This window comes from Vicia villosa, linkage group LG1, assembly GCF_029867415.1.
Source record: "Vicia villosa cultivar HV-30 ecotype Madison, WI linkage group LG1, Vvil1.0, whole genome shotgun sequence".
Lineage (NCBI taxonomy): Eukaryota > Viridiplantae > Streptophyta > Magnoliopsida > Fabales > Fabaceae > Vicia > Vicia villosa.
The window spans coordinates 154,913,699-154,934,861 of record NC_081180.1 but is presented as its reverse complement, the minus strand read 5'-3'; the positions used below and the strand labels follow the sequence as shown (position 1 = coordinate 154,934,861).

The 21,163-nt window shown below is 37.9% G+C and overlaps 1 protein-coding gene across 1 annotated transcript; it reads left to right on the top strand.

Moving 5' to 3' along the window:
* Positions 1-3,002: 3,002 nt before the first annotated feature.
* On the top strand, positions 3,003-19,798 carry LOC131644503 (uncharacterized). The gene is made up of 13 exons (XM_058915021.1): positions 3,003-3,277; positions 3,819-3,971; positions 4,108-4,224; positions 4,308-4,392; positions 15,229-15,337; positions 15,432-15,499; positions 15,610-15,735; positions 15,838-17,042; positions 17,986-18,186; positions 18,299-18,359; positions 18,964-19,077; positions 19,231-19,344; positions 19,420-19,798. Exons 1-13 carry the CDS (start codon positions 3,210-3,212, stop codon positions 19,519-19,521), a joined length of 2,523 nt encoding a protein of 840 aa, XP_058771004.1. The 5' UTR covers positions 3,003-3,209; the 3' UTR covers positions 19,522-19,798.
* Positions 19,799-21,163: the final 1,365 nt, after the last annotated feature.

Here is a 21,163-nt window from a genome sequence, read left to right as displayed (position 1 = left end):
TGATTTTTTTTTTGTTGCTTTTGAGGTTTTATTTCAATATGGGGTGAGATGAATTCAATAAGTTTGATTGCCAAATATATGTTTGAACTGAGGGAGTAGCAAACGTTGCAATTATTAACACCGATTAAAAAATTGATTCTAAACAACAAATCTAATCTTCTATATTACCGTGGTTTGTCAGCATGGTTTTTACTACCATGTGATGTAGAATCAAACATACAACTGCTTTTCTTCATTTTTTAGTCAAATCTAAATGCAAACTCCATTTAAAAATTTAAAAAATATTAGACATATTTTATCTAAGCTTAAGCCAAATACATTTTTTTATATATATATATTTGAAAGAAAAAAGAATACTACCTTAAGTATTAAAGAAAACTCCTAGGATTGAATTCTAAAAGTTTAATGCTCTCAAAATCTCATATTCAAATCCCACTAGATATAAATGATTTTTGTGTTTGATCAATTTCATACTAAATTTTGTTCTTATTTTAAACGGGACTCCCATAAATTGATGGTATGATTAATTCTTTTAGGTTTTGGTTAAGAGTTTGGAGGGTGTTCCGGACTGGCCCAATTATCCGAATTGGTCCAATCCACTCTTTGGCCCAACGCGTTCTACCCCAAACACGCGACAGCCTTTCCCCGGCACGTCCCTGGCAAACAGCAAGCTAGGACCGAGCATGCTAAAGAGCACATATGGACTTAAATTTAGGTACGAGTCTTCTGCTTATTCCTATAGTCAACTATGTATTATGGAGTCAACAAGCCCAAGGTCGGGAAGGATGACCCTCTGTAAACCTCCCTGATATCAATGTTAGTGGGAACATCTCCCATCATCTCAATAATATAAATCTTTGGGATTTGTTTCCTCACCTACACAAACCCCATCACTTCAACAAGTTCTATTTGTGGGCCCTTAACTCCAATATGCCCTCTAACCTCTACTTAATTTGTCGCTGGGTTCCTAAATTTGCCAGACGACACTTTTAAATTATTGGGTCTATCTTTTCCGACCAAGTTAGAGAAGATACACCACTCCAACATCGTGACAAACCAAGTCTACGAATGGGATATCTGAGTTTTCTATGTTGGCCATATCTAGAAAGCAAACACAAACAACTAAAATTGTTAGTTCCATGGTTTTGTGATTGACATTAATTTTGCTAAAATATGGTTCTTAACTAATGTTGAGCAAGATGTTGAAACATCTTGACCAACTGTCATAACAGATTCAACTGTTATGTGTTTTGAAAGATGTTCTACCAGATGTTGTGACATTCTACACCAGAACATCTTTACAGTTTAGATTGGTTTTTAATCCTTGAAAGATTTGATTAAAAAATATAAGAATCTGGAATATTCAAATACTCATTACAGGCGCAAGCAATCAAGGAATGTTTAAGAGAAATGCATATTTGTTTTGGTTTTTAGAAAAAAGAATCTTTGAGATTTCTTTTAGAAAACTAAGATTTGATTTGATTTGTTCCTATTTTGTGTGAAGATCTTGCAGTTGTTTCAGAAAGGAGAAAGATTGAATTTATTTTAGAGTCCAAGCCCATACTATAAGAGTATATAAATAAGGAATTGAGAAACCTGGTTTTGCAAGCATTCACAAATAGAAATCGTGTGTGCAAAATAAAGGTTGGTGTTTTGGGAGTACTTTGTGTCACTCATGTATCTTCTGATACATTGAGGTGGACGTGTATTCTCACTCTTGAAGCTTTTAAGCAAAAGAATTGAGTATTATTCCTGATCAAAGATTTTAAGCAAGATCAAGTATTGTTCTTAGTTAATATTCTTGACTAAGTATTGTTTATTTGATAACTGTGTTATAAGTCAGCAGATGTTATAACATATGTCTTTAGATTGTGTTGTTAGGACATCTGTCTTGACATCTATTGTGTAAGTGTCAAAATTTCAGAAATGATAAGGAAAACAATTGGCAGCTCAAATGTTTGTAGGTTTTAAAAGATGGATAAACAAATCATCATGAAATATTTCATGATTGGGAATGAAGATTGAAGAATATTGAAAGATTGCAAGAATGAGAAAATGACAAATATAAACCTAAGAAATTATAACACTTTAGAGAAAGGAAAATAAAAAAGTAACTAACTGCACTCACTTATCTTATTTCGAGGGAATATCAAAAGTCACAATCAATGGTCCAAGTGCATCCTCAATTTCTTAATAACACTCGAGTACACACGAACACGCCAAGGGTGTTGTCTCCCTATCTTATGCGCCTAGATCCACATGGAGGTCCTTCTCGAACTTCTCGAAGTAACATTTCAATGACAAGACAAATATTTAATGTGTGTGTTCTTAAGGCCACCAACTCCCATTCAACTTCTCAACAGATTGTCCCTTTGTCCAAGGAGACATTCCAACGAATCCCACACTTCTAGAATGATACATAACCCGAGGTTGGTATTATCACTTCCATTACAAAATTCTGGCTATATGATTGATAAAGAGGACTTGGTGGGAAGTTATTCTAGGATGTCCAAACGACCAAATTAGACCTGACCAAACTCAGAGACCCAACTTAATACCACACCCACTCAAGATGGCAAACAAATGTACCTTCGATGGGTAGCCCAACACTAAAGCAAGACTCTGCTCCCATCTCAACTGTTGGGTCCATCCTAGTGTTTGTGTCGCCTCCATTAGGTATAGTGTTAAATGTCACCCTATATAAATGTGATCCCACCTCACACCAAGATACAATTCATTATATAGTTGCAAGTTCCGTCTATCTAAATTTTTTAATTAAGCGTTTGAATGCTAACATTATAAATACACTCTCTTTGTTAGCGTGGTTTTTCATCGTGATTTTTGCTACCACGATGCAAAGTAAAAAATGCATCAAGTATGCTTCGCCTTGACGCCTCATTATCTTTATTGTAACTTAACCCCAAAACTTTTCAATACTAAATTTTGACCCCAAAATAGATTCTTCAAGTTATTCACTTTCTTTCCCTCTTGACCCATTTCTTCCGTTGATCTCTTGACAAATATATAGATAGAAGATATTTAGAGAGAGAGAGAAAGAGGGGGAAAAGAGATAGAGAGAGAAAGTTCGCATTTTCCGATCGAATTGCCCTATACGTTTCTGTAACAATTGAAACAACGAAAACGGCTCCTTCAAAAATTCAAGAACCAACCTCTCAGATTTGATCCTTGTTCTACAATCCCAATTCTCCATGGAATCAACGGAACTTCCTCCTCCGTGTCATGATCAACCCTCATCCTCCTATAATTCCAACACCAGGTCTCAATTTCCCTCTTTCTCATTATCCATATTTAATTTCCTTTTTTGTTGCACTTGAAATTCAGATTCTGGCCTGTAACTATTTGATTATAAACTTCAATTCACAGTATTTGATTCAAACACCAGCTACATATATGATTCACAGTATGTTTTAACTTAGCTAGAGGATTAGGTCAAAGTAATTTGATTTCTGTTATGCATAAATATTTTTCCAAATCAATTTTGAGTATCTATCTAACAACTTTTTTGGCCCTAAAGAAAAATAACCTGATTTAATAACCATAAATACTTGATAAAGTTTGTAAATTTATGGAGTATTTAATCTGTTGACTGATCAGGGTGAATTATTATTATTTTTTAAAAATTGATGTTTCTGCTGCTTTTGTTGGTTGATATCAGATATCTTATTCAAAGAATGAAGTTCTAATTCATTATTGTAGCCAAGGCGTTAAACAGATCACGCTTCCTTGTTTATAGTGAATTTGAAGTGTTATATTTTTTGTAGCGATGTTCCTAAGATGATTCTTTTAAATTTGGGCAGTGGTAGAAATGTTTTTAGCTTGATAGCTCAAAGAGAGATTTCACCTAGAACCAAACATGTACGAAAATGGCACTGGGGAGAATCTTCTAAATCAAAATCTAGTTGCTCCAATCATAAAGCAATGGTAGATGCAAAATGCGGTCTCCTCTCATGGTACTTACACAATTTTATTCAGTTCAGTGTATATTTTATATTAAATAATAACCAAGCCTTTTGAGGACATGGAGTTTGTTTCCGTTCTCTAGGAAAGACAAATTCGATTACTAACATTACTAAATGTAATTGCCAGGGTTGAGGCAGAGTCATTGCGGCATTTGTCTGCCAAATATTGCCCTTTATTGCCTCCTCCACGGTCTACTATTGCAGCAGCATTTAGTCAAGACGGGAAAGTGCTTGCCTCTACACAGTAAGTTGTAATTGGCTTTTCTTCTCTTTTGCCAATTTGAAGGGTCTTTTATGATCAAAATTTTGTGTGTTTGACATGTGCAGTGGTGACCACACAGTAAAGATCATTGATTGTGAAACTGGAAACTGCTTGAAGGTATTAGTTGGCCACAGAAGGACACCTTGGGTGGTAAGCTTGGCTTAACTTCTTGTCTATATCCTTTTTATTTTCTTTTTGTATGGTTATAACTTATAGACCGTGTCATGAGCCAAGTGAATAGTTTTATATCATATCTCAATACCCCTTGAGAGTGTGATGGGCTCATAACCGACATCTCCTTGAATTTGAGTTGAGATTTGATACCAACTTGAAAAGTACTTTCTTGAATATTACTTATTGATGATAAATGTACAGTAGAGCATGAGTTAACTAATGTTATTACTACTTTCCTATAGTAGAGCTACATTATGAGTTACATACCTGTCCTAGTAAAAGGAAGTCAGGTAACCTATCTGTACTAGGAAATGGAATAGAAACAGTAACTCTCGATAGAATTAATATATTTCCATTAAGTTCAACGAGATATATTCAGAAGATGATACAATTTATGAGTGGAGTTTATAGATTTTTTTGATAACAAAGGACTAACCAGCTACTCAATTTTGACCGTTAGTGTTTACTTCGTGAATTCTATAATATACATTTCCTTTTGTTTAAGATATCTCATGTAAAATTAGTTTTATGCTTTACCATTGTATATTTTATACTGTTTTATTTTCCATGGCTTGTGAAGTGAGTTTCGTTTTAGCAATTTCCGAGTCAAGTTAGTGAAAAATGTGTGCTGTTGAATAGTTTTTCTTTAACCTAGACTTTCTTTAGCTCTTTTTGGATAATTGCATGTGTTAGAATTTGTTAAACATAATAGAGTAGTGGTTAAATAATTTTCTATTGTGTGTGTCAATAGAATAGTGGGCAGAGTAGTGGAGGACATGTTCCACTACTACTGCTGAGCTGGCCCTAGCTATTAGTACCTTTGTCAGTATTTGTTCCTTTTGCTTGCCTTTATATAGCAAGCTTTCTGTATCACTCTAATCAAGAAATACTATGAATATTTCTCTCATCTTATCCATTTCAATTGTTTAACAAATTCTAACATGGTATCAGAGCTTCATGAAAAATAACATCCTTAGAGATGTAGATATGACCATTGGAAGCTAAACATTTGTAACCTTTGTGAGAAGATGAATATCCTAGAAAAATACATTGTTGAGATCTAAAATCAAGCTTATGGGAATTGTAGGGACGCAGAAAAGGATAGCAAGCACAACCAAAAACCTTGAGAGTGGAATAGTCAGGAGGTTTGTTGAGTAGTTTAAAGTAGGGAGAGTTATTGTTAAGGGTAGGGCTGGGAATTCTGTTGATAAGGTAGGCTGCAGTAACAAAAGCATGGTCCCAATATTTTAAAGGAAGAGTGGACTGAGCTAAGAGAGTGAGACCAGTCTCAACAATGTGTCTATATTTGCGTTCAACAAGACCATTTTGATGGTGGGTATGAGGACATGTGAATCTATGACCAATTCCTAAATCGGTTAGATATTTGGTGAGGGGTCTAAATTCCCCTCCTCCATCAGTTTGAACACACTTGATGGGACAATTAAACTGCAGCTCAACCATTTTCTTAAATTGAATAAACTGAAGCATAGTGTCAGACTTCAGTTTAAGGGGAAAGACCCAAACAAACCTAGAGAAAGCATCTACACATGTAAGAAAATAGGTGTAGCCACTTGAGGATATCATAGGAGCTGGACCCCAGAGATCACAGACAACCAGTTCAAAGGGATGGGTATAGACAGTGGTGGATAAAGAGGAAGGCAATCTGTGAGATTTGCCAACACAGCAGGCATGACACATATCTGTAGGAGGTTTTGAAGGGACAGTAAGATTGCAAAGTTTTAGGATTTCAACAAGGGCATGATGATTAGGATGACCTAATCTGGTATGCCACAGGACATAAGGATTTGTTGCTATAGCAGTAGGACTATTAGAATGAGATAAAGATAAATTAGTGCTAGCATTTGCAGAATTAAGAGAAGATTTGGAAAAGAGACTTGTAGTTTTATTAATAGAAGGATCATTACAAAGAAGTGTAGCATTAGGCATATAAATTGAAGGATTACAACTGCTTATAGCAGGAGAGCACATAAACCTATTGCTAGTACTACAAGAGTTAAGACTGGGACAAGGTTTTGACACTGGAGATGCAGCAGGATTAGGAAACTTATAGAGGCCATCATCTCCAACATGACCACTGAGCAGAACTTCAGAAGTAGCCTGAGATTTAACAACACAGAATTTAGAATGAAACTCAAAAAATACATTATTGTCTTGAGCAAATTTGCTCACACTCATGAGATTTTTGGTAATTTGTGGTACATGTAAGAGGTTCCTAAGGGTGAGAGATAAGTGAGGTTTGTGTGGTAGAGGAAAAGACATGGAACCAACAGAATTGATAGACAAACCTTGGCCATTTCCTATGAAGACTTGCTCGGTTCCAGGCACAGAAGAAGAATCAGACACATTTGAGGCTTCAGGAGTAACATGGTGAGAAGCCCCTGAGTCAGGATACCACCACTGATTGCTGTTGCTTGCTTCATTACCTGCAAAGAAAGCCTGTGGTGCTGTGGATCTAGGAGAAGCAGCTCTGAGAGAACCATGAGCAAATTGAGCAGGAAACATAGCACGGGGAGCCACATGAAATGGATTGAATGGAGCTCTTTGCTGAGGATAACCAGCACCACTTGAGTAACGATGATAACAAACTGAAGCATCATGTCCAGATCTGTGACAAATTTGACAAGATTGTTTGGCAAAACGTCCTCCACCACGACCAAAACGCCCACTGCTGCGACCAAAACGACCACCACGAGAGCTATAGTTGTGATTATCAGCATTGGCAGTGACGTGACTCGTTCCCTGAGGAAAACCTTCAGTAGAAGTTTGAGCAGTAGTAACAGGTGAAGAAGACGACGCTGATTGAGTGAGATTCACAGTCACTGGCTCCGCAACAGCAGCTTTGCGATGTTTCTCAAGGCGCGACTCATGAGCAAGTAAAGACGACTCAAGTTCATCCAAGGAACTTAGCTCATCCTTACTGTTGACGGCGGCGACAATGGAGTCGTATTCCTCAGGAAGGGAATCAAGAACTATTTCGATTAGGTTACGTAGAGGGACAGGATCCCCAATCGAAACAAGAGACTCGCTAATCTCACGAGTACGCTTCAGAAGCTCCTCAATCGTGAGCGAACCTTTGGTGAGGCGACGAAGTTCAGAACGCAGCTGACGAGCTCGGGTGGAAAGAAGGGTGTCGAAGTAGCGGTGCACCTCTGTCCAGACTTGCCACGCGTGTTTACACTCAACAAGTTTAGGAAGAAGAGAATCAGAGATGGTGGAAAGAAGCCAGGTGCATATGAGAGCATCCTGTTGCTCCCACTCCAGAAAGGCACTATGAGATGCGGGATCTGAAGGAGAGGGAGAAGGAATCACCGGAACAGTGACGAACCTTTGGAGACGATGACCACGAACAACTCCATCTATTTGTTGTTTCCATTGTTTGAAGTTTTTGTCATCAAGTTTGACAGATATAAGGTGAGAAAGTTTCACTTGAGAGGAAAGAAAAAGGGACTCCATGGATCGAAAAGAAGCTCAAGATACCATGTTAGAATTTGTTAAACAATTGAAATGGATAAGATGAGAGAAATATTCATAGTATTTCTTGATTAGAGTGATACAGAAAGCTTGCTATATAAAGGCAAGCAAAAGGAACAAATACTGACAAAGGTACTAATAGCTAGGGCCAGCTCAGCAGTAGTAGTGGAACATGTCCTCCACTACTCTGCCCACTATTCTATTGACACACACAATAGAAAATTATTTAACCACTACTCTATTACTACTCTATTAGCATGAGTCCATGAGTACTTCTTTGAAGTAGGAAACACAAATTATATAATATTTTTTAGTCCCTGTAATTTCTAAGCCCAATGTTACAAAACATCAGAACCATGTTAGGCATATGCCCTGATGCCCTCTTGTGTTTCAAATTTTAGCACAGTCATAGTTTTGTGCATTACAAACTCTAAATTGCTGTAAAGGGAACATAGAAATGCTCTTTGGTTTTGCTAGGAGATGCTCTATCTTGTTGATTATTTATTTATTGATAAAACCAATGAGTTTGGAGTTAGATCAAGGGATGTAAATAGGTCTTTATCTCAAGAAGATGTAATAACTTGGAGATCTAAGTGGGCAAAACAATTTTGTTGGTGGATGTATGTGTTCTTCGATCAGGGAAGTTTAAACCTACCTGGGAACAAAATGGTTGGAGACCTTGGCAAAAACCATGAGCTTCATTTAAGATGGTTGTACTGTCATCGTCAAGGGGAATCCACACTGGTGATCTGGTGTATCTAGAATCATGGCATAGGAGATGCAAAAAAAAAAAAAAACCAAAAAACAATTCAAGGCCTCTTGGGTCAATGGGGCAAAAAATGAATTCAGGGTTTCAAAATGCAAAATATATAAGTATATGTGCATTTTAAAAAAAAGATTTAGAGTATTCAATTGAACCCCGTCAATATAGTGTAGCTCCGCCTCTGTTGGTTATAGACACCGTACTTGCACTATGCCGCAGGTCTATCATGTTGCTGAATGTTGCTAAGAAGGTAAACTCAAATAATTAAAATTGCTGATCTCGTTACTTCAGCAACAAGCTTTAGAGATGATTTGCATCAAATGCTCCTAGAATTCCTGAACAGTATTTCGAGCTACAAAATCTATCTCTACCTAGTGGTACGACGGTCTCACTATGATCCTGGAGATGACTAGATGGCCCTTCAAGGCACCTGCTGGGAGATGGATTGTGATGTTGCTTCCTCCTCCCAGAGTTGTATTCAGTGATCTAAATCCTCTTTGTCCAGTGTTGGGAAGGATCCATATTGAGTTCAAGGATCAATGTTTAAAGTGAGTGACTCCTGTCATCCCAAAGTAATGGCTAGCTAGCAGGATGTTGCAGCGACCTACAACCCTGCTGCACCTAGTTTCCTGGGCTTTCAGCTTGAGATAACCGTAGGAATTCAATCAACGGGAGCTACTCTGCCTTCAGCTCAGCCATAGAAATTGTAGATCGATACCAAATTGACCTTTAAATTCTCTGATAGAACTCAGAAAAAAAGAATGAATAAAACAGTGTAAAGGAATGTGAAATGTAGTTTTTGTATTAATGGAAGGAAAGGAAATAGTGATAGTGTATAACCAGAGCAGAGCTCCTCCAGAGAATACAATCTCCTAGTACAATAATAACAATAATCGTGCGTGCCTCTAACCAACACTCCCCTCCTCCCTATATCTCTCACTACTAACAAACTCCCTAAGAATCAGGGATTTCCTTTGCCACGTCACTAACAGAATTATTCCCCACTTTCTTACCCCTGCGCACGTATACTCTCCAAACAGCAGGATTGGGCCTTTCATTAGTAACAGGCCCAATAGTAGTGGTTCTATCATTACGTTCCCCAGAAACAACAGCCTTGTCCTCAAGGCTGAGAGAAGGGAACTGACTTTTTAAAACCGACTCATCCTCCCAAGTGGTGTCTTCTACAGCTCTTCCCTTCCAACGCACCAACCATTGTCGCACCCGCTGTCCATTTTTCGTAATTGACCTTGAAGCCAACAGTTCTTCAGGTTCTTCCAAGTCTTCTGGCTCTATCTCGAGCCCTTCCGGTAGTTGAGTTTCAGCAGCATACTCCCCAATAGCCTTCTTAAGTTGAGATATATGAAACACTGCATGTACTCGGCTTCCTTCAGGCAATTTCAACTTATATGATACTGCTCCTATTTTCTTCTGGATAGGAAAAGGTCCAAAGTATCGAGGGGCAAGTTTCTGATTAATCCTTCGAGAGACTGTTTGTTGCCTATGGGGTCGGAGCTTCAAGAATACCCATTCACCCACCTCAAATGAATAAGCTTTTCTTTTCTTGTCCGCGTACCTCTTCATCTGCTCTTGAGCCCGAATCAAATGATACTTCAATTGACGCAAAGCCTCATCCCGATCAACCAGCTCAGCTGCCACTGCCTCCACCTTAGTTTCTCCCTGTAGAAATCTCACCACAGTAGGTGGTTTTCTCCCATACACCGTTTCAAATGGCGTAGTACCCGTAGACACATGAAATGTGGTATTATACCACAATTCAGCCCATGGAATCCAATGTGACCACTCCTTCGGTTGTTCTGATGCAAAACAACGAAGATATGCTTCTAGGCACCGATTTACAACCTCCGTTTGTCCATCCGTCTCCGGATGATAGGAAGAACTCATACTCAACATAGTCCCCTGCAAACGGAATAACTCTTTCCAAAATAAGCTGACAAATAAGGGGTCACGATCACTAACAATAGATTGTGGAACACCATGGAGACGCACCACCTCCTTGGTAAAAATCTCAGCTACCTTTCTTGCTGTATACGGATGCTTTAAGGGAATAAAATGTCCATACTTAGATAATCTATCCACCACTACAAAAATAGCTTCATACCCCTTTGATTTTGGAAGACCAGTTATAAAATCCATTGAGATGTCCTCCCAAACTCTCTCCGGAATTGGCAGTGGCTGCAACAAACCCATGGGTGAAGACGCAGAATACTTTTGACGCTGGCACACGTCACAACTCTGTACAAATGTTTGAACTGACTTCCTCATTCCTACCCAGTAGAGGTTACCAGCTAATCTCCGATATGTACGCAAAAAACCCGAATGACCCCCGGTACTGGACGAATGAAACTCCTTCAACAATAAAGGTATACATTCAGATTCGGCAGATAGCACCAGCCTATCATGATAGAACAACCTCCCTTTGATCAATTGGAAACCCGATTGGGAGGTAGGTTTCAATTGCAAATCAGCCATTACTTTCTTTAAATAAGGATCATTCCTTACTTCATGTTGGATTTGTTGTTCCTGCATACATATTGGGAATGACACTATTCCCTTTAGTTCCACTTCTTCGTGCATTCTTGAAAGAGCATCAGCAGCTTTATTTTCTGGCCCGGGTTTGTACACTACCTCAAAATGATAGCCTAATAGTTTGGCTATCCAATTCTGTTGATCAGCTGTAGTAATACGTTGTTGTAGCAAGTGTCGTAAACTTTTTTGATCAGAATACACCACAAATTTCCTTCCCAACAAATAAGGACGCCAATGTTGAACAGCCAACACTAATGCCATCAACTCCTTCTCATACGCCGACTTACTCAAATTATTCTTAGATAAGGCTTTGCTGAAATAGGCTATGGGTTTCTTTTTTTGCATCAGTACCGCGCCTATTCCTCTCCCGGACGCATCACACTCAATCTCGAAGGATTGTGCAAAATCCGGAAGGGTTAAAACTGGAGCTTGGATCATAACCCTTTTTAGATTCTCAAATGCCTTCAACTCTTCTAGTCCCCAATGAAACCCTTCTTTCTTGGTTAGCTCTGTTAACGGTTTAGCTATTTTACCATAACCAACAATGAATTTCCGATAATACCCCGTCAGCCCCAAAAAACCTCTCACCCCTTTGACATTATGAGGAACTGGCCACTCCAAAATGCTATTAATTTTTGCTGGGTCCACTGCCACCCCCTGTTCAGATATTACATGCCCCAAATATTCAACCTTCCTACTAGCAAAATTGCACTTCTTTTGGTTAACTACAAAACAATGGTGTTGCAAAACCTCTAATACTTGGGACAAGTGTGCTAAATGTTCCTTCCACCCCTTACTATATACTAGAATGTCGTCAAAGAAAACTAAAACAAACTTGCGAAGATATGGCTTGAAAATCTGATTCATGGTGGATTGGAAGGTCGCAGGGGCGTTTGTCAATCCAAATGGCATTACTAAAAACTCATAGTGTCCTTCATGCGTCCGAAAAGCCGTTTTTTGCACGTCTTCTTCCTTCACTCTGATTTGGTGATAACCGGATTTCAAGTCAAGTTTAGAGAAATACTCGGTTCCATGCAACTCATCTAGCAATTCATCCACCACCGGTATAGGGTAGCGATCAGGAACTGTGACTTTATTCAACTCCCTATAATCAATACACATCCTCCATGAACCATCTTTCTTTTTTACTAGAATGACAGGGCTTGAAAATGCACTTGAACTGTTTCGAATGATACCTTGGCTCAACATACTCCGAACTTGTTTTTCGATCTCCTCTTTGTGGTGATGAGGGTAACGATACGGTCTTACGCTTACTGGTCCTGTATCCTTTTGTAACTCAATGGCATGATTAATTTCTCGTTTAGGTGGTAGCCCTATATTTTCTTTGAAAACTCCCTTAAATTTGCTCAACAATTCATTAAGCTCCTGCTTTTGTACATCGGTCAGTTCTTGTACTTCATCTGTTGGTACCACTTCTTCTTCTAACAAACTGTGCAAGGAGTCCATTGTTGCATGAGATATGTTGTTGGTTGACACATCTTTGGCAGTGAAGAATTGACCATGTAATTCCACCCTTTTTCCTTCCCATAAAAAACTAATGGTCATTTTCTCCCAGTCAAAGGTTACTTTTCCAAACCTTTGCAACCAAGTTACCCCCAAAATCATATCTAGGTCACCCAATTCAAGGACATAAGCATCAACACTGGTGGTAAAGTCATTCAAACACACCTCCAATTTTCTACATCTTCCTCTTGTCGATACTCTGTGACCGTCACCCAACTTCACTCCCATCGATCTTCCTTGCTCAACATTTAACCCTAATGCAGTGGCCACATGAGGTGAGACAAAATTGTGACTCGCACCGCTGTCAATTAGAATCACAATTGAGACCCCCTTCAAGCTTCCTTGGAGGCGCAGAGTGGTGGGAGGGGTATTGTTCGATTTAATGTCTGTTTCGGTAATACCAAATAGCCCCATAGAGTTGCAATCTAGCACCTCTTCCTCGTCTTCCTTAACTTCGATGGCTATCACCTCACCTTCCTCATTAATCATTTCATCATCTCCCAAAATCACCAACCTGAGTTGTTTCTCAGCACATTGATGAAGAGGATGATACTTTTCTCCACATCGGAAACACAACCCTTGTGCTCTTCGCTCCATCAACTCAGAATACGGCAAGTGCTTGAGGCCACGGTTGCGTTCTCCTCCATATCTCCTTCCTTCGTCACCCCGTGATTTGGCTGTGCTGGTGTTTGCATTCGCATTCCCACTCGGGTTAGATGGTGAAGAACCCGTTTTACTTTGCACCGATCCAGTGGAATAATTAGTAGACCCATTTCCCACTCGGGTCGAACCTGGGTTATGTTGAGACCCAGAACCTGTTTTCCAACTAAGCCCATATCCTCCTGACCCATTCCCCTTCCAATTACGGGACCCACCAGCACCTCTTGGCAACAACGACCCACGCATCTCCGTCTCCACATCACGAGCGATCTTCATCGCCTGAACTCGTGAACGTGGATTCAATGTTCGAACCCTCAAACGAATATCTGTTTTGAGTCCTCCCATGAAATACCCCAGGTACTGTTCCTCCGGTAACCTCCCTACCTGCGACGAAACATACTCAAAGGTGGTGATGTATTCGTCAACCGTTCCAGTCTGTTGTAAATCCTTCATTTCCTCAAAAGGGTTATCGCTCTGTCTTCCCCCATATCTCTCGATTAAGGCTTGTTTTAGCTTCAACCACGTCAAATCCTCCTCCGTCTCCCTCAACAAATTGAACCAGTGGATTGTTGCTCCTTCCATGCTTAGCTTTGCCAATCTGACCTTCACCTCCTCCGATGTACCCTGAACTTCAAAATACGTCTCAGCACGCGTGACCCAACCCACAGGATCATCACCATCAAACGATGGTAACTCCACCTTCTTCACCGCCATCTTATACTCTGCCGCAGACTCCTCCGAGAACGTAGGCCGTTCCACCGTCCCCATAGGTTGTCGCTCCCACAGTTTCGTGAACTCACTCATCATGGTATCACGAAACTCCTGCATCATCATCTCACGAAAATCTTTCAACTCCTGACGCACAGATTTCTCCACCGCCGAGAGCCTTTCTTCTACTGTTTCCATTCGATCTGACAACTTAGGTGGCATGTAGAAGACAAGAAATCACTGGTACCTCTCGAAGATCCGGTAGGTCGGACCAATGATAGAACTCAGAAAAAAAGAATGAATAAAACAGTGTAAAGGAATGTGAAATGTAGTTTTTGTATTAATGGAAGGAAAGGAAATAGTGATAGTGTATAACCAGAGCAGAGCTCCTCCAGAGAATACAATCTCCTAGTACAATAATAACAATAATCGTGCGTGCCTCTAACCAACACTCCCCTCCTCCCTATATCTCTCACTACTAACAAACTCCCTAAGAATCAGGGATTTCCTTTGCCACGTCACTAACAGAATTATTCCCCACTTTCTTACCCCTGCGCACGTATACTCTCCAAACAGCAGGATTGGGCCTTTCATTAGTAACAGGCCCAATAGTAGTGGTTCTATCATTCTCCTTACTAGATGTGAAATTATAGTGTTCGGTAAAGTTATTGCTAATTGGCTCATCTTGTGTATATGTCCAAGTATGCCAAGGAAGCAACTTTGGAAAAAAATGACAGCACCTGAAATCAGTTTCCTTTCTTTTGTCTCGAGGACAATGCAACTTTTCTGGCAGAAATAGTTTTTAAGTTTATTTGCCTTTTCTGTATCAATATCTGCTCATAAGTTGGAGGCATATGAGTTTACCATGGCTGGGATGGGAGTATATGTTCTTAATCTTCTTTATTTCTCTTCTGTTTTTTTATCAACAATACAATCTCCTTCTATTAGATAGGACCTTTTGTTCACATGTGATACTCAAATATTTTAAGATACAATAATCATATTATGACACATTCTCTAGATATTCTAACGTCTCTTCCCTTCAAACATTTTGCATTCTAGAAAGTGTTTTTTTATTATACATATTCCACTTAGAATAATGTGTTAATTGGCTACAGGTTAGGTTCCATCCATTGCAGCAACAGATACTTGCTAGCGGAAGCTTGGACCAAGAAGTTCGTTTATGGGATGCTAGCACATCAGAGTGGATTCTATCTCACTATTTCAGTAACTACACTGCTCATCTCCCCTTTTATTTTCTTAATCACATCTGACATTATTACTAAACTTGTTTGTTCTTCTTCTCTTGCTTGCATCTCAGATCGCCCTATTGCATCTCTTGCTTTCCATGCCAGTGGGGAAATAATTGCTGTTGCATCAGGCCACAAGGTAACAATATAGTGTCGTATTTTTTCCGAGAACCTACCATGTTTATAACCTTTAGTGGCTTGTTCTATGTTTTTTTAAATCTTGTTCATTGTGATTTCGAATACTGTCAGTTGTACATGTGGCACTATAAAAATGGAGGGGAATCAACTTCACCAGTTTTTGTGCTGAAGACAAGGCGCTCACTACGGGCAGTGCATTTTCACCCGCATGGTGCACCATATCTTTTAACTGCTCAGGTGAGTGAACTGACTTGTTTTAAATTAACTGGCTGCATGTGCTATAAAAGTATTACTTTTATGGATTTTCTTTTTTGTTACCTTATTTGGTGTGATGGGCAGGTTAATGATCTTGACTCTTCCGATTCCTCAATGACGGAGGCAACATCTCATGGTTACTTACAATATCCTCCACCAGCTGTTTTTGTCACAAATGTTAATTCCAGAGTGCATATCAATATGTCAAGTGAACCACCCAATGTATCATTACCTCTATTCTCCAGGCCTTCATATACTGTAAATGAGTCAAGAGTAGAACTACAGCATGCTAGTAATGATGTTGGTTCAAGTAGCATGCAGGCTCAGTCAACTTCTGTAGTTCAGTTTCAAACGGACACAAACCCAACCGAGCAATATCAAACTCGTTTGTCAAACTCCGAGATATCCACTAACTCTCAAACTGATGCAGAATATAATGTCCATACTACTTTACCTAATCAAACGAGAATTGGCATCAATAACCTCACAATGGGTGGTACAGCGACTTATGAACCAGAACCAGAACCAGCTGAAGAAATTCATCACGAAAACCCTGATCATGTCCATTCTCTTGAAGGGGGGACGCTACATGACCCATCGAGGCATGTTGTAAAACCCGAGGATCTCTTTGAGCCTGGTCAATTTCCTCAAATTGTTCCTTCACGAGATTCAAGTGGATGGGAGTTGCCTTTTCTGCAAGGATGGTTAATAGGTCAAAGCCAAGTTGGTGTTCCCTCAATGCTTCCTCACATTAGAGGCAGTGATGACAGCCTTCCTCAACAGATTGGTTCTTCCACTATGCATTCTAATCTGTCCACTAGTAATGTTGGGGTAGCAATGCCACCTTCAGAAATGCCTAACGGCATCAGCATACCACCAGGTTTACAAGGTCGATTTTCAATAACCCGCCGTGTACCTGTATCTGATTCTGGAAATCTTGTTCCATCTATTAATGCACCGCGCGATGTTGAAGTAGCAATGCCACCTTCAGAAATGCATAGTGGCATCAGCATACCACCAGGTTTACAGGGTCGATTTTCAATAACCCGTCGCGTACCTGTATCTGATTCTGGCAATCTTGTTCCATATATTAATGGGCCGCACGATGGGTTAGATAGCCAAACCATTATAAGTCGAATCCAGGCAGAACTTGCAACATCAGTGGCCGCCGCTGCTTCTGCAGAGTTACCTTGCACTGTTAAGTTAAAAGTATGGTCATATGACTTAAAAAATGCTTGCACCCCCCTACAAAGATGCTGTCTAACTATACCACATGTCGTCTTATGCAGGTACCTTCTGAAATTATGAGCCTATCATATCTGCTCTAGCATGTGATTGTTAGTGTTATTGTTAATTTGCTTGCTTTTGCATGCATAATGTGAATTGAATGCAATGAAGCACGGACACGATACGAGTATCGGATACGATACATATCCGATATGGTGATACGTTACTAATTGAAAACTATAAGATACAATACGTTTAAGATACTTATATAAAAATTAGAATTATATATTTAGTTAAATTATAGTCTAACAAAACCAAATTCAATGGAATTTTTAATACATTACTATGTTGCTGGAAAATATTAAAGTGATACCTATATTATACTAAAAATGACGTTCTTCATGAAAAAATGTGAAGGCATTATGAAGAAGAAGAAATTAATCGTTGTAGAGAAAGAGGTTGCAAGGTATAATATTGAAACTAGAACTTTCTTGTAAAAATTAAAAGGAATGATACGTAAAAGAAACGGAAGTTATAATTAATATGAATTAAATTTAAAATATTGAAAATTGATAGTAATAAATTATGAGAAATTAAACGAGGAATTAAATAGGGTATTAAAAATGACCATTAAAAAGAATAAAGAGTCATTAAAATAAAATAAAAAACTCTTAGAATTGAGAAGTCACGTATCCTGACGTATCAGAGACGTATTGCTTCCGTATCGCTTCTGTATCGGAATTTATTTATTTATTTTTTAAAATAAATAAATCCGGATACTCCTTCGATTCGTATTGGCGCCGTATCGGATTCGATACGGCCTAGTTTTTGAAGTATTCGTGCTTCATAGATTGAATGTTTTTCTTTCTTCTTGTGAATGAACACAGACCGATTACTTGATGGAAATCGCTTAACATTAATGTTTTTTTTATATAAATGTTTGGAGTGACTTTGTGGAACTATACTCAATTGCATTTAGATTTTGAGTTTACATTTTGTTTGCAGTGAAATGGGTGCCCATTTTTCACCATGTGGTAGATTTTTAGCCGCCTGTGTTGCTTGTATGCACCCTCATATAGAAGCTGATCCAGGATTGCATACTCATGTACACCAGGAGTCTGGAGTTCCAACATCACCAACTCGACATCCAATCTCAGCACATCAAGTAATGTATGAGCTCCGGATATATTCCCTGGAGAAATCAACGTATGACTCCTTCCTTCAACAATTTCTGCTAATAATTTAGTTATCCCTCTCAGATGCACTAGAGTCAAGCATGTCAGTCTAAGTCTCTGTAATCTACATTTCTTTTTAACAGATTTGGATCAGTGCTTGCATCGCGAGCAATTAGAGCTGCTCATTGCCTGACTTCAATTCAGGTTAGTTAATTACTTTATCATGTGGTTGATGTACTTTGCAAACTTAAAATAATCAAGTTTTAAATATATTATTGTTTTTTGAAACAAGTATATTGTTATTGAAAGCTATTTAATTTATATTTTAAGAAAAGCCAGTTATTACTGTAATTTTTTTTGAAATTGTAGGTGCTAGGTAATGTATACTTTGTACTCTTTTCATCACAATATTACAACAAGTTGTTTTCTCCTTTTTAATCATATACTCTCTTAATCATAATTCTATTTTTACTTGGCATGTGCACACATTTGCATGTTTTTTTCAATATTTACTTGATGAATCATTTCTTCTCTTATTTCTCTTTTCTATGATCTCTCGTTCACGGGGAGAGAAAGAGAGAGATTCCTTTTCGCCTAGTTTCTATTACACAAACAAGAAGTAAATCCGTTGGTGCTATAGTTGCTATCACATGCATCCTAATAGCCCACTTATCTATTTTTGTCTTGTTGCATGGGTCATTTAAATATTACTAGTAGCTACTACAGTTGCATTTCACTTGAGCAGCAATAATCAAATAAATCCTTTTCTTGGTGGATTAAATTTGTTCAACTATTATTTTAAATGTAGTTCTCACCTACATCTGAGCATATTCTGCTTGCCTATGGTCGACGTCACGGCTCTCTTCTTACAAGCATTGTCATTGATGGAGAAACAACATTACCAATATATACAGTTTTAGAGGTAAAACACTTTTCTTTTTCTCAATCTAAATTTATCTTATCATCTGAGCTGCACTTCATTGTGATATAAATAATAATATACTCCTTGTCTCAAATATATTCATGTCTCCATTGTAATTAAAATTGTTTACCTTTGAATTTGTTTGTGTTTTAGGTATATAGAGTGTCAAATATGGAACTTGTCAGGGTGCTTCCTAGTGCAGAGGATGAGGTCAATGTGGCATGTTTTCATCCTTTTCCTGGGGGAGGGCTTGTCTATGGAACCAAGGTATGCTTTTGAATGCAAACTGAAAACTTTCACTTCTTTAACTGATTGGTAACCCGTTGCTCGTGGTGATTGTAGGAAGGAAAGCTTAGGGTCTTCCAGTTTGACCGTGCTCACACTGTGAATGGTACTGGATCTGGTTACTTACCTGAGGAGAACATTACTGGAGTCGGTCAGTGAGCTAGGTGTCATACTTTACATATTTTCGGGATTTGTAATTTTTGTTAGATAACTTAAAGTAAACTTTTTCACCCTTTCCTTTTGCTCTTGGTTAAGTATTGAAGAGTCAAAGCAAGAAAGGAATGGTTTCTATATCATGGCCATTTTCGGATTCATGATATATTGATTTTCACATGTAAGTTACATTGATTTTCTCATGTAAATTACATGTGAAAATGTAAGTTGTTGTAGAATTTCAAAATCTATAAAAAAAACTAGCAAGTATGCTGTTGTGCATTGTGCGGGGTTCTTTTGTTGTTGAAAAACACTTTGGAAAAGATTAATATATTTAGAAAATTAGTTTAGTACTAATAAAATTAAAATATATAAAATCGAGTGGTTGGACTTGAGTGGTTAATTAATTTAGTTAAGGTCGAATTGATCAGCGTACTTGAGTTCATTCTCTGCAGAGGCAATCTTTAGCTAGGGTTTACTTGTCTATAGAAGGCTAGATGTTGAATTTTTATAAGAGCAAATGATTCTGCACCATTTGAATCAATATGCGGCATGGGAGAATGTGGGTGCAGCAATATGAGCAGTAGAATAGTGTTGTTGTGCAGGATTCTATTACTTAAAAGTATTTGCACTTAATTGTTCTTTTACTTAGTTCTTTATTGTTTACCATCATAACAATATAATTTGAAATGCTTGTGGAATAGAAAGAAAGATAAAATATATGGAAGATCTTTTACTTAGTTCTTTATTGTTTTATACATGCATATGGATGCCAGTCCAAGAATTAAGATATTCATATTAATCTAGAATAATGTCATCCTGATTATCTAGTGGCTTCATGCTATGAGTGGTAGTTGGATTGTCTTTCATTGAATTATCATCAAAGCTCTCATAATTTTGTTATTGTTCAAGATGTGATGATTTATTTGTGATTGTTCCAACTCTTTTATTTCGATCATTAGATTATTTATATCATGTTAGAAAATTTGAACTGTTACAAGTTTCGTAGTAGTTTTTTTAAGTCTTAAAATCTTTTTTTTTGATTGAATGTTTTTGTCATAAAAGGGGATATTGTTTCTTCGGTAAAATCTTAATTTGGTTTATTCAAAATCTTCTTTTGAGATGCTGTGTTTTGAATTTGATTAAGATCACTAAGAACTTTTATTAGACACATTTAATTAAAAGGCTATTAATACAATTTTGACTAAATATTTTTTTTTTGGTCCCTTAAGTTTTACTCCGTGTTTATTTTGGTCCCTTAACTTTTAAAAGTTTCAAATTGATTCTTTAATTGTTCAAAAAGTTCACATTAGTCCTTTTCGTCATGTCCGTTAATAAAAGTCAAAATTATGGTCCAGATGGCATACACGTGTCACTTAGTTGGCATATTTACATCAGACGAGGACATCTTGGTTGAGCTAAGATTAAACATAACAAAACACTAAACCACATCACAAAACATATATATATATATATATATATATATATATATATATATATATATATATATGACTTTATTGCATTTAATTATGTTTAACTTTTTCTAATTATAGTATCGTTAACATATGTCCTAAGGGCACATGTTACCATGACTCTCTATATATATATATATATATATATATATATATATATATATATATATATATAT

Bases quoted from the DNA above. Each gene is read 5' to 3' on its own strand.
- LOC131644503 (XM_058915021.1), top strand. From the start codon at position 3,210: ATGGAATCAACGGAACTTCCTCCTCCGTGTCATGATCAACCCTCATCC. The intron at 3,278-3,818 runs GTCTCAATTTCC...AAATTTGGGCAG, and splicing joins TCCTATAATTCCAACACCAG to TGGTAGAAATGTTTTTAGCT. The intron at 15,736-15,837 runs GTGAGTGAACTG...TGTGATGGGCAG, and splicing joins CATATCTTTTAACTGCTCAG to GTTAATGATCTTGACTCTTC.